The sequence below is a fragment of the Candoia aspera genome, chromosome 5, assembly GCF_035149785.1.
Source record: "Candoia aspera isolate rCanAsp1 chromosome 5, rCanAsp1.hap2, whole genome shotgun sequence".
Lineage (NCBI taxonomy): Eukaryota > Metazoa > Chordata > Lepidosauria > Squamata > Boidae > Candoia > Candoia aspera.
Window position 1 is genome coordinate 117,332,363 of NC_086157.1, and position 18,309 is coordinate 117,350,671.

The window sequence follows — 18,309 nt, forward strand, 5'->3', positions numbered from 1 at the left end:
GTGAGCTGTGAAGGGTCAGGAGATCTGTGGTTTACCCCTGACCATCCTGTCTTGGTGGCACTGGCCAAATATCCCCCCTTCCCTGTTTGCAGTTCAGTGCCCCTCTGGCCATGGAGAAGACCGAGGGGTGGCAGAAGGAGGGGATCAGCCTTCAGCATTCCCTGCCCAGCAACCGTGTCCTACAAGCCTGCCTGCGCACCATTGCCAACTTCCAGAAGTACCTCCCCTTGCTCTTGAAGCTTGGTAGCCAGTTCCTCAAGCTCAGCTGCTGGAAAGAGATCTTTGCTGGTGAGGGGCGGGATGGGCCTGTGGACCCCTCAGTTGCAGAAGTTTCCTGCCTCAACATGACTTGGAAGGGGCTGGGGTGGTTCCTTCTGCAGGGCTTTGGAAGAGCCAAACTGCACAGTGGATACTGGCTCGGTGTGCGACTACAGGAGGAGGGCCGACTGGGGAAGATGCGAGGCTGTGGAATACAAGCAGCCAGATGGGGCTGAGCTCAGTGGCTCAGGTGGGTGGAGAGAGGGCTGGCTGACTTCTGTGCCCTGCTCTCTTTCAGTGATGGGTGTCAAGTGCCCTTTGAATATGCAGTTCACGCTGGGCCAGCTCCTCTCTTACCCACTCCTGGAACACAGTGATGCCATCTTCAGAGTGAGTGGCTTGGCACATGACAGGGTAGCTGAAACAGAGTCCCGGCAGGAAGCCGAGGCCCTCTGTTACTACTACGCCTGCTCCTGGTGGGCTGTTGCAGAGCAGCCATCCCCTTTGCCCATCAGGTCTATGCCTGCGAGAAGAGCTGCCATTATGCCAGAGACACCCTCCAGCGCATCCAGAGGGCCTGGGCGGAGAAGCAGTTCCGCCTCGTCAACTTCATTCTCAGCGTGCCGTACCAGGAGCCACAGCCAGAGCGCTTCCGACGTCCAGCCAGCGGCCGCCAGCGTGCAACCAAACTCGAATACATCTCCAAGGACAGTGGCACCTACGTTCTGTCAGGTGAGGCCCTGAGAGATCCAGGGACGCAGATGGGCTTAGGCCGAGGGCAGGGACCGGTAAGAATCCGGACCCCCGGAGCCGTTTACCGGGCAGCCCTGGGCCGTTTCAGCCAGCGTGCGTGTTCTGGGGTTTTCCCCCCTGTGAACGGGGAAACGGTGTTAAGGTACACTGTCAGGTACTTCCTTTGTTGCAAACATTTCTAACTCTTCCCTGGCACCCAGAGGGAAGAAAAATATTCTGGTTGATCTGGGCCAGACACCCAGACCGACCTCTCAGTCTGGCTCTTCCTCTTTTGCTGCAGATACCACAGAGCTGAAGGCAGCGGTGGAGCACAGCATCTTGACCCTCCAGAACATGATCCTGTCTCCCTTCTCCTCTGACATCCTGGAAGAGGCTAAAAGCTGGGTGTCCACTCTGCGCATCTTTGGTGAGGAAACAGGGAGGGGGCCTTTGAGCCCCAGGTTGAAGGAGCCTGTTGTGCCTCCGCGGTGGCCGAAGTGCACCCACCCACTGGACCCGTTTGTCTCTGAGGGAGGGGTGGAACTTGAGGGAATAGAGGAGATGTTGGCCTAGCTCAGAGCTCACTGAGCTATAAAAATATGGTTTGTTTTGGCTTCCAGTACTGTACAAACCTGTCTTTATGGTTTGTTACCATGTTCAGTGTGCTGTGAGGACCCAGGCAAGTGTCGTACATCCAGGAATTCAGTGTTAGAAACCTTAGCTTAGTGTGACAGGCAAATCTAACTGTTACGTCTCCTTCCCTCTTCTTTCTCCCCACCTTTCTCTCTTTCCCAGAATCCCTCCTTTATGCCTGGGTTAGTTTCCAACAGAAGTGGGTTTTCTTGAACATAGTTCTCTATGAGATGAATATCACCCTACCCAGTGCTGAACTGGTAAGTCAGTCTGGTGCCTGGAAGGATCGTCCTGCCCCCCTCTGGGCCCCTTCTCTTCCCTCCCACCATCTGTCCTTCTTTCCCATGTTCCGTGCAGGATTCCCGGTTCCAGCAAGTGGATGCCCTCTTTCGAGAGGTTATGCGGCTGACCTGCAATGATCCTCTGGTGCTCTCCAGTGTCAGATTAGAGGCAGGCTCCAGCCGGGACAGCCGCTTTATTGGGGGTGCCTTACAGGCGACTTTCATCGAAGGCTCTGGAGACCTGCAGAGCCTCATCCGGGCTCTGGACTACGTGCTGGAGGCCACACGGATGGGCTTCCCCCGCCTGTTTTTCCTCAGCAATGAGGAGCTAGTAGCAATGCTCTCCACTGCCTCCGAAGCTGCCGATGCCTCGGCTTGGTCCCAGCGCTGCTTCCCCGGGGTGCACCAGCTGGAACTGGTCCTGCCCCCGACTTCACAGAACCGTGGCACGATCTCCACTGAGCTCCCTGCGGTGGAGGTGACTGGCCTGCTGAGCGGCCACAGTGAGAAGCTGAAACTGTGCAGCGCAGTCTCCCTCAGCCGAAAGGCCACGCAATGGCTCTGCGTCCTGGAGCAGCGCATGAAGGAGTCCATCTTCAACCAGGTACAGGAGTGTGTGGCCCAGCGCCTGGCCCTAAGACCGCAGCTGGACCTGGCCTTTGAGCGGCGCCCCGGCCCTACAGAGCTGCCCCTTCACCTAGTAGCAGAGGGCTGGGCAGGGCTGGGCAACATCTTCCTGACTCAGTGTGTGCTGCTGGCCGAGGAGGTGCTGTGGCGCGTGGCTGTGGAAGAATCCCTCTCGAGTCTCTGGCTACAGCAGAGGTTGGAACTCAAGCTGAGCCTGAAGCTAGAGGCCGTGTCCCACTACATCCGCAATTACCGCAGCATCCATGCCTGGAACCCAGAGCAAGACCACCTGGGCATGTTGCTGGGGGCCCTGATCATCATCACCGTCCAACAGCGGGACGTTGTGTCCCAGTTGCTCAAATGCCAGGTGACCTCTGTGCAAGCCTTTGAATGGGCCCGGCACCTCAAGTACCACGTCAGCCTGTTGCCTGAGAAAGCCCGGGCAGCAGGGCTCCCTCCCAGCAGCTCCTGGGTGGGCAGTCCTCCCGGCTGTTGGGCTGAGGTCCTCGACAGCCGGTTCCCCTACGACTACGAGTTCCTGGGCACCAACCTGCAGCTGCTGGGTGGCCCCTTGCTGGACAGGACCTTCCTGGGCTTGCTGCTGGCCTTGGAGGAGTTCTGCTGTGGGGGCCTGCTCAGCTCCCCAGGGGTGGGCAAGTCTCACACCGTGCAGGGACTGGCACAGTTCCTGGGCCGCCACCTGGTCACCCTGCACTGCACCCTGCAGATGTCGATTGGCTGCCTCTCCCGGCACCTCTGCGGTGCCGTGCATTCAGGGGCCCTGCTGCTGCTGGAGTCGGTCGAGCGGCTGGAGCCCGCAGTGCTCTCTGCCTTCAGCCAGTGCCTCGTCGACCTGCAGAGGATGTGTCTGAATTTGCAGGAGGGCAGAGGACCTCAAGCTGGCCAGTCCTCCACAGTTGGCCCCACTGCCAGCCCTGGTTCGGAGAGCTCGGAGAGCTCAGAGGAGGGCGAGGGGCCGCCCACCGGAGCTTTGCTAGAGCTGGGCACCGATGAGGCCAAGCCCTATCAGCCACGGGTCCTGGGAAACATTCTCTTTGGGGGGAGGCTGCTGCGTGTGCGGGAGACGTATGGCTGCATGGTCACCCTGGAGCACCTTCCAGAGCCCCTGCGTCTGGCCCTGCGCCCCTTGGCGGTCCTGCCACCTGACCTAACAAGGCTTGCGGAAGTCACGCTGCTTGCGGCTGGCTTCCGGGAGGCTACGCACCTCGCGGAGAAACTGTGTTCCTTCCTAAAGTTGGAGAGGATGTTAAATCCCAGGCCCCACCTCAGCCACCCCACCCTAATCCGGAAGGTGATTGGGATGGCCATAGACATGTTGTTTGCTCCCTCGCCAGGACAAGACCTTTTGCTTTTCAAAGCTAGGCCCTCTCCTCGGACAGCCTTCTTCTTGGGCCTTGAAGAACGGCCTGCCATCATGAAAGCCCTGCGCCTCTCACCCTTGCTCAGTGGCCCCGAGGGCCCGCGGCTCCACAATGTGCGAGAACTGCTCCGTGAAGTCTTCCCTAGTGCCGTTTTGTCACAGTCTGAACAGCTGCCCCCTCGGTTGCAGAGCGCTCTGGTGGGCCAGTTGCAGGAGGATAAGCTGCAGTCGGACCCAGATCTGCTGCAGGTTGCTGGCCGGCTCTCCCAGGCTATGCAGGGGGCCACCAGGATTCTTCTCCTGGGGCCCTCAGGAAGTGGCAAGACTACAACCTGGCGAACCCTGGCGAAGGCCCAGAGTAGGCTGGCAGCCAGTGATGCAACTCCTGGCCTGCAGAGTGCCAGTGCACGTCAGAAGGTGGCCTTCCAACCTGTGCGTACGGTCTGCTTGTGGCCCAATGCCCTGAGTGTGTCTGAGTTTGTGGGCAGCCTAGAGGGCAGCATATGGCAGGATGGGGTCTTCTCCCGGGTCCTGCAGAGGGCAGCCACCTCAGCTGCAGCTGGCAGGACAGGTGAGGGGAGCCCCCAACATTGGCTGGTGCTGGATGGAGCTGCTTGTGCAGAATGGCTGGAGCCCATCTCCTTGCTGTTCAGCTCCAGGCCTTTTCTCAGCCTGCCCAATGGGCAGAAGCTTCAGGCCCCTGAGAACATCCGATTCCTCTTTGAGATGCTGGATGCTTCTGGAATGCCCCCCTCTGTCTGCACGCATTGTGCCCTGCTGCACTTTGAGGGCTCCCAGCTCTGGCAGGTGCTGCTGTCCTCCGCATTTGCCCCCATGTACCGTAAATACAGCCTCTCCCAAGAGACCCTGGCCACGCTGCACAGCTTGGCCAAGGAGCTCTTCCCTGCCACAATGGCGTTTCTGCAGCAGCACTGCTGTCCTGTCCTGCTGCCCCACTCCCACCCCTGCAACCCTGTGGCCCAGGGCATCCAGGAGACCACTGCCTTCTCCAGGATCTTCCACGCACTGCTTGAGCACTACTTGCGCCGCGACAAGATCAAGCCCCCGCCTGCTGCACAGGAGTCCACAGGTGAGTGTTGCCCCCCCCCGTGAATGGAGGTTGACCTCATAGGGGCCTTGTGCAAAGAGGTGAGTGGGTGGGGAGGGGGATTGTCAGCCACAGTGGGTTCTAGGCCTCCTGGCTTGGCTCACCCCTTCCCTATCTTGGCCCTGCAAGAGGGAGGGGTGGTCTCCCCAAGCCCAGAGGACCCCCTGCCTTCTTCCCTCTAGAAACCAGGACCAGAATGCTCTGCGCCTTGAAGTCCCATAGCCAGGATGACATGATCCCTGCCCATCACCAGCTGCTTGCCCAGAGCATCTTCGTCTTTGCTTATATTTGGGGCTTTGGGAGTCATCTCCATGCCAGGTACCATCTATGGGCCATTCTGCTCAGCCTCTTGCAGTTTCCCCCGGGGGGATACTTCAGAAGTCATAGTGAGACCCTGGGCTGATGAGAAGCAAGAAGGGTGATGGAACAAGAGTGGAAGCTTCTCTTGCTGGCCCCAGGCCAGAGCTGTTTTCTCAGGCTTGAACCCCCCCTCCCCTGAAGGTCTACTAGGCATCCTCCCCTGAACGGCCAACCTGACACACACCCCACCCCCCCACCCCCCCAGCTCAGTACTGCTACAGGGATGGAACTCCCGAATTCCCTTCCTTGGGGGTAGCCAGCTTCCTCAATATTCTAAAGCCCCCTCCTAAATAAAGAGCACATGCTCTGGTCAGTTGCCCCACTGAATAGCCATTGGCTACCAGCTCACTCCTCCCTGGCCACTGGACTGCCACCAATCTGCCAGACCCCCAGCCCTAGCCGCCCTCTCAGTAACGGGTCTTCGCCCCATCTGTGTGGAGAGACATGGAGATGGCCTGAAGGGAACGTCCAGAAGCCACTGCAGAAAAGCAAGGGCAGACGCCTTCCTTCAGCCCCGGGGAAGGAAGCAGCGTTAGGAGGGGGTCCAGCTGGCCCCTGCCTGGCTTGGCGAAGTGTGTGGGGGGAAACGTGAGTCACCCCGCAGCGTTCTGAGAGGTTGGCCTTGGCCAACTGTGCAAGAGAGGACAGAGCGTGTTGGTGTGAAAGCGAGTGTTTGAAGAATTCCTTCCTTCCTTCCTTCCTTCCTTCCTTCCTTCCTTCCTTCCTTCCTTCCTTCCTTCCTTCCTTCCTTCCTTCCTTCCTTCCTTCCTTCCTTCCTGTTTTTAAGAAGGAAGTGTCAATATCTGGGGGCTCAGAACTCAGGAACTTTGGTTGAAACTCCATGGGCAACAGGGCTTTGCTTCAGAACAGAGTCCCGAGGTACCTTTGACCGAAGGAGCCCCACAAGGACACCTTGGCTGATCCTGGGTTTCTGGATTAGAAATGGATGCTGCTCATGAAATGGGAAACACAGGCCCATTCTGAGGGCAGATGGACACTAAGAACTAGGGAGGGAAAATGCGCCTTGGGGGTCATGACTTTGTTCTCTCTATATATAGGCACTGGCCTCTCTTTGACCAATTTGTCCGCCGGGCCCTCCGCAACAGCATCCTGTCCCTACAGCTCCCTTCTGCAGTTTCAGCTTTCGATCTGTGTCCTCTGGCAGAGGATGGTACCATGAGGCCCTTTAATGGCCATTACCTGTCCAGTCACGTCAAGGCTATTCCCACGACCTTCTCAGTCTTGCCGCAGGTATGGCAGGGCCCAGAGGTTCCGGTTAGCCGTTCCTTTGTGTTGTGCGAGCTTGTGTCTCCATGACATTTTTTCCTCCTCTGCAGTACGAGCGGGTGCTTTTCGTATTGGACATGTTACTGGGCACAGAACAGCCTGTTCTCCTGGTCGGGGAGCCGGGCTGTGGGAAGTCCACCTTTGCTGAGATCCTCGTGCAGCCCAGTTACTTATATAATCGGGTGTGCCTCACGCCTGCACTCAGTGCAGTTCACCTGCGCCAGCTGCTGCACAGGAAGTCTCTGAGCACCATGCGAGAGAAGGGCCATTTCCCCATTGGTAAACCCACCAGGAGTACAGTGAGCAAAGGACGCTTCCTCTTCTTGGTGGACGATTTGCACCTGGCTTTTGTGGGTGAGTTCCCCTCCCCTCCCTTCAGTAAGGCCGTGGAATGAGTTTTGAAAACACCGCAGCAGGTTTCATAGTCTTCTGCCTCCTTTTTAGATCCGGTCCGAGGCACCAGCCCTGTGATTGAATCTCTGCGTCAGACCCTCACCCTCCAGCAGTTCTATCACGCTGAGACCCTGGAGTTGCAGCAATGCCCAGCTGCAGGCTTCAACTGCTTTGGTATACTTTCTGTCCCAATAACTGGTGCCCTGCCCCTCTGCCCTCGCTTTGGCAGGCTCTTCAGTACTGTGGTGCTTCCGGCCATGACCAGGGAATCTTTGCTTAGCATGCATACCAGCACGGTCTTAAGCTGGTTGGAGAAGTTTCCTCTGCTGAGCCGGCATAATGACTTGGCCTCTGCGATTGTCAGGGCCACCCTGGACACGTACGAAGCAGTGAGAAGCAGGTTCCAGCCCTCCCCCGCCTGCTGCCTTTTCCAGTTCTCTCTACATGACATCGTAAAGGTGGTCAGGGGGATGCTTCTGCTGCGGCCCCGTCCAGGGATCCATCTAAGCAGCCCCCTGGAAGATCACAGTTACAAGGTGCCATCCTCCAGGCGCACCTCTGTTCTGGGAAGGCCGGCTGTGGGGACAGGGTACACAGCGGTCCTCAGCGTCCGGTTGATCATTCGACTTTGGATGCATGAGTGTCTGCGCACGTTCTGTGACCCACTGCGAGGAAAGCATCACCGTGAACTCTGCAAGCAGATACTGGTGGAGATCGCCACAGCTACGTTCTGTGCCAAGCACTGTGTCCTGCGGGTGGTACCCTGCCCCGTCAACCCTGCTTGGACACGCACCAGCATTCAGTTTCCCAGCACATCCAACTCCTGTGTCAACACAGCCACTAGGAGGGAGGAAGACTCCAGAGAAGAGGATCTCCTGCTGACTATGCAAGCTGAACCCAAGTTCCTGTGCAGAGGTGCCATTGGCCATCTGAACCCCTGGGATCCTGTGGAGCAGGCCCCAGCCCTGGCGCTCAACCCCCCAGATCCCCCTCCTTGGGACGATGCCACCCTAGGAGAACTAGAAAACGAGACCCCTGAAACAGAGCCTGAAGAGGTGGATGGGGGAAAGAAGCAAAGCAGCACCTCTCCAGGAAAGCCTGACCTGCTGAAAGTGCCTGAGGCTCACGCCACCCCGCATCGGTCCATCCTCACACGAGTCAAGCGCCGCGCCTCTACCAAGAAGGAGAGCTCCGGCCCGCTGCTGCCACCCCATCTCCTGCTGCTGCAGGGCGAGTCCCCAGGAGACATCGTGTTTAGCAAGGACCTGGGTCCTGAGTTCTACAGCCCCAGTGCTCACAACCCCTATCAGGAGAAGCTCTGGAAAGTCTTAGAGATCCAGCTGGGCTCCTCTCTACCCCATGACTTTTTGTTGTGCTCAGAGGCACTGAAGCACGTGGTATGCCTGGCCCGTCTCCTCTGTGGTCCAGACAGACACGGTGCCCTCATCTCTTTTGCCCGGTGCACAGGCCGCCAGTCCCTCGTGGCCCTGGTTGCCCGAGCCACAGACTCCCTGCTCGTGAACCTGCCAGCAAAAGCTAATGAGGCAGAGGCATTGGCACTACTGAGGTTGGCAAGCTGGCAGGCTGGAATTGCAGGAAGGCAAGTAATGCTGCTGGTGCACTCCGGGGCGAGTGTGGTTGTCATACACCAGATCCTGGCGCTGATGACCGAGGGCACGTGCCCTGGACTCTATGAACCCGATGACTCCGTGGCCATCATCCAGGCCCTGCTGCAGGAAAACCAGGGCATCAAACGCACAATGCGGGATGACCTCATTCTGCAGAAGTACGGAACAGGGAAAGGGAAAGCATTTGTGTACCACAGGAATTGGCAGAAGATGATTTAGGGCAGACCTCCTCAAGGTTCCCATTTTGTCTTGGCCTTGCAGGTTTTTCCAGTTTGTGCGTTCCAACTTGCATGTGCTGCTGCTCTTGGGGGGTCCTGGTTCCTTGGCACTCCCACCTCTTACAGCCACCGTGCTGGCCCAATTGCTCTGCAGCATAGGGATTCATCAGAACTGGAGCCAGGAGTCCTTGCTGCAGGTGGCTTCCAAACGCTTCAAGCACCACTTCAGGAATCCCCTACGACTCACTCGAGGTTGGTGCCAGTGAAAGAGGGGACACCGCCTTTACTTTCTTCCTCTCCCCAGCAGCAGCCTTCAGCCTCTCTCTGGCTCCAGGGCATTTGCTAAGAATGCTGTTCTTTCTTATCTTACTTCCTTACTTCGCGCTTGGCTTTCTTAGCCCACATGAGCTATCCATGTGCTGGGTGGCATTGGGCTTCAGGGTTTAGTAATCGTGGTCTTCCTTGCCTCTGAAGACGCCAGCCACAGTTCCTGGTGAAACATCAAGAAATCTGCTTTCTGGACCACGATTATCCTGCAACCCTGAAGCTCAGTGCTGCCCAACAGTCCCTGGCCATGAAAGCCTGCACCAGTGTACTGTCCACATGCTGCTTTTCACATCACTTAAACCCTAAAGCTGCTCACAGCCCTGCCTTATGTGCTCCCCAAGTTCAGGCTCTGTGACCCAGCCTGGAGGCATCTTTTAGCTTACTTCCAGCCCAGAGAGAGGCTCAAGGTATAGAAGGGGTTCCACACATACACGCTCTCCCACTGTGCTGGCAGGCTCTGACCAGATCTCCTCTGTTGCCTGCTAGAGCCGCTGTCCCTGCATGCCCGGAAGGATCTGCTGTGTCACCTTGCTGAGGCTGCAGCCCAGATCCACACCTCGGCAACCCACTATGCCACTTCCCTTGCTGCCAGCCTGCCGCTTGTCAGCCCGAAGAGTTTTCTGGATGTTCTTGATTCCTTTGTTCTGCTGTTGGACAGCCTGCAGGAACAGCTCAACAAAAGAACTGATCGGTGAGTATATCCACTCAGAAGCCAAGATGTGTCCTGCCCCTCTTCTCAACTGCAGAACTGTCCTCTGGGCCCTGGGCCACCAAATCCTGCCACAGGATCATCTAAAACGAGGCTAGGAAGGAGGCTTGCTCTGCACAATTTTTAAAAGACGTTCTTACATACGTACATTCTGGCATTCAGAGTAAGCAATGCTATGCATAAAGGGCAGAAAAGGAGTGCAAGACAGAGGAAATCAGAGGCCAGAGATAAAAGAAAGAGAAGTTGAACTAAATCTCCTATGCACAAACACCCCTGTTGATGCAGTACCTATCCATGCCTTTCTCGTTCATGTACCAGTTCATGCATTTGATCTCAAAAACTCTTAACTTGTGTTTTTCCTGACAAAAAAGCACATTCTTATATAGATCCACTTTCACATCTTTTAGCAAACATTCATTCTCATAACAGATCACATGCTACCAACTTCCTATCAGCATTTGCATGTCTTAAAATTTCCCCATCTTTAACAGACATTCTGCCAAAGCGCACAAATACATCAGCTTGCTCTAATTTTTCATCATCTGTATATAACTTCAAATCTTTCTCTCCATTTCCTTTATCAAATGTAGTTAACTTGGTATTTAATGTATTAATTTTCAGAACTATGCTCCTTGCTGTATCATACAGTCTATTAGCAGCAAATTATTCAGGTCCTCAGTCAGTAACAGCACATAATCCACATACGAGGTACACACACATCCACTTCCCTAACCAATGTCACTACAAGCATTCCTTATACATTTATTCGTAAGTACATTTGACAACTAAAGGGACATCACATATCAAGGTTAACTTTATGATAAGTATTCCATTTAATCTCGTGCATGCTTCACTTCCTTCATACATCGCTCTTATTTCATTCAGCAACTAACACCATTCACAAAAATCACATAATTCAAACCTGTTCTTTTATCGTATGTTTTCTCTAAATCAACAAAGTTGCAATGAATTTGCTTTCTCACATTTCAAGTCTGTGGCTCCCTGCCCAGTATCAGCTTACACTGCCCATTCCAAATGTGGTCCATTGTCACCTCTTGTCCTCTTTTAGCAGAATTTTGCCACACGTCTCTCCAGGCACACTTAAACCAACCCTCCTCCTGCATTCACTCTAGTTACCTTTCCATTTGTGTAAGAGAACAGTAGCAGTATTCTTCAATTGTCAGGCATCTAGTTTTCATAGATGTTAAACTGTACAGGCCAATTCATATTTCAAGATTTCTCCAGTTATACCATCTACACTTGCAGCTCTACCATTCCATTTTTTTTAATCTGTTCAATTGCGTCTGATTCTTGGTGACTGCCAGGACAATTCCCTGCAGTTTTCTTGGGAAGGTGTTTCGGAAGCAGTTTGCCATTGCCTCCTTCCTCGGCTGACCCAGTGCTGACAAACGGTTTGAAGTAGAGGAGAGGAAGGCAATTGCAGGTGCCTGTAATGTTCTTACAGCCTGTCCTTTCACAGGGAGATAGGCAGGGGGGAGTTGAAGGCAGTGTTCGGGGCTGGGAGGAACCAAGCCCAGAATGGCTTGGTTTGGGGTGGGTGGGTGCGCAGGCTAATGGGTAAAATTCACTTAACGATGGCAAGGCAAATTGCTAGGATTGCCATTGCTAAGCAATGCCATCTCGCTTTACAGCCGCATGGCTTAGCAACAGAAATTCCGGGCTCAATTACTGTCGTTAAGTGAAGACTACCTGTAACTTAAGCCATGTATTTGAAACAGACCTTTTTCTAAACAGATAACTCACAAGTCACTATTATTAATTCTTGGGTCTCTGAATGGCCCAACTACTTTTAAAAAATATATATATATTCTCATCTTATTCCTGCCTATCCATTCATGTCACTTAACAGAATAACCTTTCCCCCAGATCAAATTCTTTTTCCTCAGGTCAGAATATTACATTGTTTTTCCCAAAGCTCATTCCTTGTTCTTCTGTTATGAATATTTATTGGAAAATGATATGCAGCTATCATGAACACGTTGTCCTACAGTAATACACAAGCACCACAATCTAGTGATACCAATTTCTGGTATACATTTTAGTCCTTTCATATATAAACAAACCTACACCTTCACTTTGTTGCATGCATTCATCAGTTTCATGAGCTTAGACCACCTTCACATGGATACATTATATCCTTCCCCTTTTTCTTATTTTCACATTGACAGCTATGATGACTCTTGGTCATATACATGCCACATGCAGCCTTAAGGACATAATGCAACTCACTTTGGGCACATTTTGGCCAGTATTCCACATATGGACCAGTTTTACCACAGACACCCAAATAATGATTTTATGCAATCCAGGATCCTAGATTAGAGAATAATTTGTAAGCTAACATACCATAATCTGCATCCCACCCACTAAGAAGCACATGCAGTGTACTGATAGACTATGAATAATTAAATAGGTTCAGTAAATCGATTTTTTTCTTTTGAAAACACCTGTATTGGTCTGAAGGCTTTGACAGAATGCTTGACAACAGACATGTTGAACCCTTAGCCTAAGAAAGCCGCAATAAATTTCAGACTCAGAATAACAGACAATCAGCTTTTCCTAACCATATATATTCGTATATAAGCCATCTGCAGTTAAGCCGACCCTTAAATTTTTAACGAAAATACCATGAAAAATGTTCCACCTGTGGATAAGTCAACATGCATTTTTCATGGTATTTTGGTTAAAAATGTGAGGGTCAGCTTATCCGTGGATAGGCTTATACGTGAATATATAAGGGATATGTTGTTGTTTATTCGTTTAGTCGCTTCCGACTCTTCGTGACTTCATGGACCAGCCCACGCCAGAGCTTCCTGTCGGTCGTCAACACCCCCAGCTCCCCCAGGGACGAGTCCGTCACCTCTAGAATATCATCCATCCATCTTGCCCTTGGTCGGCCCCTCTTCCTTTTGCCTTCCACTCTCCCTAGCATCAGCATCTTCTCCAGGGTGTCCTGTCTTCTCATTATGTGGCCAAAGTATTTCAGTTTTGCCTTTAATATCATTCCCTCAAGTGAGCAGTCTGGCTTTATTTCCTGGAGGATGGACTGGTTGGATCTTCTTGCAGTCCAAGGCACTCTCAGAATTTTCCTCCAACACCACAGTTCAAAAGCATCGATCTTCCTTCGCTCAGCCTTCCTTATGGTCCAGCTCTCGCAGCCATATGTTACTACAGGGAACACCATTGCTTTAACTATGCGGGCCTTTGTTGTCAGTGTGATGTCTCTGCTCTTAACTATTTTATCGAGATTTGTCATTGCTCTTCTTCCAAGGATTAAGCGTCTTCTGATTTCCTGACTGCAGTCAGCATCTGCAGTAATCTTTGCACCTAGGAATACAAAGTCTTTCACTGCTTCTACATTTTCTCCCTCTATTTGCCAGTTATCAATCAAGCTGGTTGCCATAATCTTGGTTTTTTTGAGGTTTAGCTGCAAGCCAGTGTTTGCACTTTCTTCTTTCACCTTCATCATAAGGCTCCTCAGTTCCTCTTCACTTTCAGCCATCAAGGTGGTATCATCTGCATATCTGAGATTGTTAATGTTTCTTCCAGAGATTTTAACTCCAGCCTTGGATTCCTCAAGGCCAGCTTGTCGCATGATGTGCTCTGCATACAAGTTGAATAGGTAGGGTGAGAGTATACAGCCCTGCCGTACTTCTTTCCCAATCTTAAACCAGTCTGTTGTTCCGTGGTCTGTTCTTACTGTTGCTACTTGGTCGTTATACAGATTCTTCAGGAGGCAGACAAGATGACTTGGTATCCCCATACCACTAAGAACTTGTCACAATTTGTTATGGTCCACACAATCAAAGGCTTTAGAATAGTCAATAAAACAGAAATAGATGTTTTTCTGAAACTCCCTGGCTTTTTCCATTATCCAGCGGATATTGGCAATTTGGTCTCTAGTTCCTCTGCCTTTTCTAAACCCAGCTTGTACATCTGGCAATTCTCGCTCCATGAACTGCTGAAGTCTACCTTGCAGGATCTTGAGCATTACCTTACTGGCATGTGAAATGAGTGCCACTGTTTGATAGTTTGAACATTCTTTAGTGTTTCCCTTTTTTGGTATGGGGATATAAGTTGATTTTTTCCAGTCTGATGGCCATTCTTGTGTTTTCCAAATTTGCTGGCATATAGCATGCATTACCTTGACAGCATCATCTTGCAAGATTTTGAACAGTTCAGCTGGGATGCCGTCGTCTCCTGTTGCCTTGTTATTAGCAATGCTTCTTAAGGCCCACTCAACCTCACTTTTCAGGATGTCTGGCTCTAGCTCACCGACCACACCGTCAAAGCTATCCCCAATATTGTTATCCTTCCTATACAGGTTTTCTGTATATTCTTGCCACCTTTTCTTGATCTCTTCTTCTGTTAGGTTCTTGCCATCTTTGTTTTTGATCATACCCATTTTTGCCTGGAATTTACCTCCAATGTTTCTAATTTTCTGGAAGAGGTCTCTTGTCCTTCCTATTCTATTGTCTTCTTCCACTTCCGCGCATTGCTTGTTTAAAAATAATTCCTTATCTCTTCTGGCTAACCTCTGGAATTTTCCATTTAATTGGGCATATCTCCCCCTATCACTGTTGCCTTTTGCTTTCCTTCTTTCTTGGGCTACTTCTAGTGTCTCAGCAGACAGCCATTTTGCCTTCTTGGTTTTCTCTTTCTTTGGGATGTATTTTGTTGCCGCCTCCTGAACAATGCTGCCAACTTCTGTCCAGAGTTCTTCCGGGACCCTATCTACTAAGTCCAGTCCCTTAAATCTATTCTTCACCTCCACTGCATATTCCTTAGGAATATTAGTGAGCTCATATCTAGCTGATCTGTGGGTCTTCCCTAATCTCTTTAGTCTGATCCTAAATTGTGCAAGAAGAAGTTCGTGATCTGAACTACAGTCAGCTCCAGGCCTTGTTTTTACCGACTGTACAGATGTCCGCCACCTTTGGCTGCAAAGGATGTAATCAATCTGATTTCGGTGTTGTCCATCTGGTGAAGTCCATGTATAAAGCCGTCTCTTAGGTTGTTGGAAGAGAGTGTTTGTTATGCAGAGTGAATTGTCTTGGCAAAATTCTATCAGCCTGTGTCCTGCTTCGTTTTGTTCTCCCAGGCCATACTTACCTGTAATTCGAGGTGTCATTTGACTGCCCACCTTAGCATTCCAGTCTCCTGTGATGAAAATAACATCTCTTTTAGGCGTGTTGTCCAGTAGGTGCTGCAGATCCTCATAGAACTGCTCTACTTCAGCTTCTTCAGCATTTGTGGTTGGGGCGTATATTTGGATCACTGTGATGTTAGATGGCTTGCCCTGAATTCGAATTGAGATCATTCTGTCATTTTTTGGGTTGTATCCAAGCACTGCTTTAGCCACTTTACTATTAATTATGAAGGCTACTCCATTTCTTCTGTGGTCCTCTTGTCCACAGTAGTAGATCTGGTGGTCATTTGATGTGAAGTGGCCCATTCCAGTCCATTTCAGTTCACTGATGCCCAGAATGTCTATTTTTAATCTTGACATCTCACCAATAACCACATCCAATTTGCCCTGGCTCATAGATCTTACATTCCAGGTTCCAATGGTGTGTTGATCCTTAGAACATCGGATTCGCCGTTCACCACCAGCACCGTCGGCCGCTAGCCGTCCTTCCGGCTTTGAGCTAGCTGCGTCATCACGTCTGGGGCTAGTTGAGCTCATCCTCTGTTCCTCCCCAGTAGCATTTTGACCATCTTCCGACCTGGGGGTCTCATCTTCCGATGGTATACCGACATATCTCTGGTTGTACTGATCCATTTAGTTTTCACGGCAAGAATACTGAGGTGGGTTGCCATTACCTTCCCCAGGGATCGCATTTAGTCTGACCTCTCTGTCATGACCTTCCCGTCTTGGGTGGCCCTTCACGGTTTAGCTCATGGCATCATTGAGGTGCTCAAGCTCCAGCACCACGACAAGGTAACGATCCTTTGCTGAAGATAAGGGATATACGGGTACTTTTAAAAAGTATTACCCTATATATTTGTGGATAAACCCATCTGCAGATAAGCCGAACCCAGTTTTTTGTGTGCATTTTGGCACCTAAAATTCTCAGCTTATCTGGGAATACATACAGTAACTTCTGGTGAACTGAAAACTAATTTGGAAACAAATCCTGCCCTGGCACATTAACTATAGTGGACAATCACCCTCTGCTGAGAACTTTGTATGCATTTTTATAAACTGAGGGTTTTTTTTTTAATATATAAGTTGGTGAGGGTTTTTTTTTCATAAAATTATTTTGTTTTATCTTTTGTAAGATTGATTTGTCTCCCAGAATGGAGGAGGAAGTGCTGAAACCTCTAGCCAGATGCTTATATACTACAGGACTGAAATGCTGCCTTATAGAAGTCTTTCCTTTTCTTGCTTATTTTTACCTTGTTACTGCCTGTGATAGCTGTGATGGCCCTGTCTTCACCTCTTTGGGGTGGGGAGGTTGCCAGCTGATCCATCAGCAAGAACAACCAAGTTGCTACCCCAAGGCAAGGAAGAAGGGCCAGAGTATGTAGACCAGACAGTTTCTGGGAGAGGAGGTTTGGGACCTTCAACTGCTCACTGTACCTGCTCAGCTTTTTCCAGCAGTTTCACCTCTTGATATTTCTGTTTGGCTACACAGAACAATAATCAGAATGTCCCCCCAAACACGGAGGGAAAATACAGTAAAGACCAGGCTGCCACAATTTGTAGTCAAGAAAGCATCACAGATTCCAGAGCAAATGGCATAAGAGAGAGTCATGCTGATAAGGGACACAACGATAAGCATTCCGCATAAACTAGTGCTGTCCAGCAGTTCTGGTTCTCTTACTTCTGGTATGGCTGTTAGGGAGTTTACATCACATGGAGAAAGTGGCATAAAGACTCCAATCGGGTCACCCTCCCTGATGAACAAAGAGGGAGAGCAAACCCATGTTTCCCAGGGGAGTTCTGCAAGGGAGTTTGAGGGGGAATCCTAACAATTTTTTTCTTCCAAGTCATAGAATCCTAGGGTTGAAAGAGACCTTGGGCATCTTTTAGTCCAACCCTCTGCCCAGAGCAGACATCCTCAGACCATGCCAGAGAAATAGCTACTCAACTTTGGTTTGAAAATCTCCAGTGTTAGAGCCTCCCATTACTCCGAGAGGCTGTTCCACTGCTTCATAGCATTCATGGTCAGGAAATTCCTCCTTATTTTGAGTTTCTATCTCTCTCTAAAGTTTCCACCTGCTGGTTCTTGTCCTACCTTGGACACTATAGTGAATTAATCCCCACCCTCACATGTGTATTTGGTTAACCTGAGAGCCTACAAGAAGTATTAGAACACGTCTGTTGATGCATTCTTAAAAAATAAATAAATGAGCAAGTGAATTGGGAGAGCAAATAAGAGTTTGGCAGAGAAGTCAAAGGGGAGGGGCATTTTTCCTCCTTTTTCTTTTTTTCATTTTCTTCTTTCAGTTCAGGGTAGTAATTGGTCTAAGGCTGCCCAGAGGCATTGTTGAATGAATGAATGAATGATCATCACCCAGAGGGGCAGCTTATCATAGGCCACCTGTGCAGACAGAAGATACAGGTGACGCCTTTCTGAATCAGATGACCAGTCTTTCAAAGAGGCATGTCATAGTCATAATGGAGAGTGGGTTAATTATCCTGACATTTTCTGGGAATCTAACTCTGTGGAGTCAGAGGTCAAACAAATTCCTGTCTTGTCTTGCTGACAAACTTATTTGTCAGAGGGTGGGAAAAGAAACAAGGTCTGCTATCCTGAATTAATCCTTACCAACACTGATTCAAAAACTGAACATGACTGGCATCTTAGGGGGAAGGTGATCCTGTTATCCTTGAGTTCATGATATCAAGGGAAGAAGGAACAAAGAAGAGTCAGACCCGTAAACTGGACTTCAGTAGGGTAGCTTTCGATGAATGGGAGGTGGGCCAGGTCCAATGACTTAAAATCCTGATAGAGAAAAATGTGTAGGAAGGATGGGAAATTCTACAGAATGAGAAACTGAAGGTATAATCACAAACCATCCCCACAAGAAAGAAAAACGGGAGAAAGCTAAAGAGGCTAGAATGCAGAGCATTTAGACAGTGCTCTCTAAAATGCTGAAGAGAAAAGGACACAGATGAAATTGAAGGCGGGAACATAACCGGAAAAGAATATTCTCCAGAAAATGTAGGAACTGTGTCAGAAAAGCTAAAGCCCAGTATAAGCTGAGACTGGCAAAAGATACCGAAAACAACAACAAAAGGGTTATTTGTATAGATAAGAAATGAAAGCGAAAGAAGGTATGGGTCCATTGCAGGGAGAAACTGGTGAAGCAGAAATGGGTGAGGGTGAAATGGCAGAA

At 50.6% G+C, this 18,309-nt stretch overlaps 1 protein-coding gene across 1 annotated transcript in view; it reads left to right on the top strand.

Annotated features, from left to right (window-relative positions):
* Positions 1-18,309, top strand: part of DNHD1 (dynein heavy chain domain 1) — a 100,501-nt gene that overhangs the window by 33,362 nt on the left and 48,830 nt on the right. The window contains exons 15-26 of the mRNA XM_063304798.1: positions 93-288; positions 557-648; positions 774-990; positions 1,292-1,417; positions 1,786-1,883; positions 1,981-4,994; positions 5,177-5,338; positions 6,439-6,631; positions 6,718-7,021; positions 7,112-8,846; positions 8,950-9,158; positions 9,720-9,924. Of these exons, the coding sequence (XP_063160868.1) occupies positions 93-288; positions 557-648; positions 774-990; positions 1,292-1,417; positions 1,786-1,883; positions 1,981-4,994; positions 5,177-5,338; positions 6,439-6,631; positions 6,718-7,021; positions 7,112-8,846; positions 8,950-9,158; positions 9,720-9,924 (6,551 nt within the window). The remainder of the gene's footprint in view (positions 1-92; positions 289-556; positions 649-773; positions 991-1,291; positions 1,418-1,785; positions 1,884-1,980; positions 4,995-5,176; positions 5,339-6,438; positions 6,632-6,717; positions 7,022-7,111; positions 8,847-8,949; positions 9,159-9,719; positions 9,925-18,309) is intronic.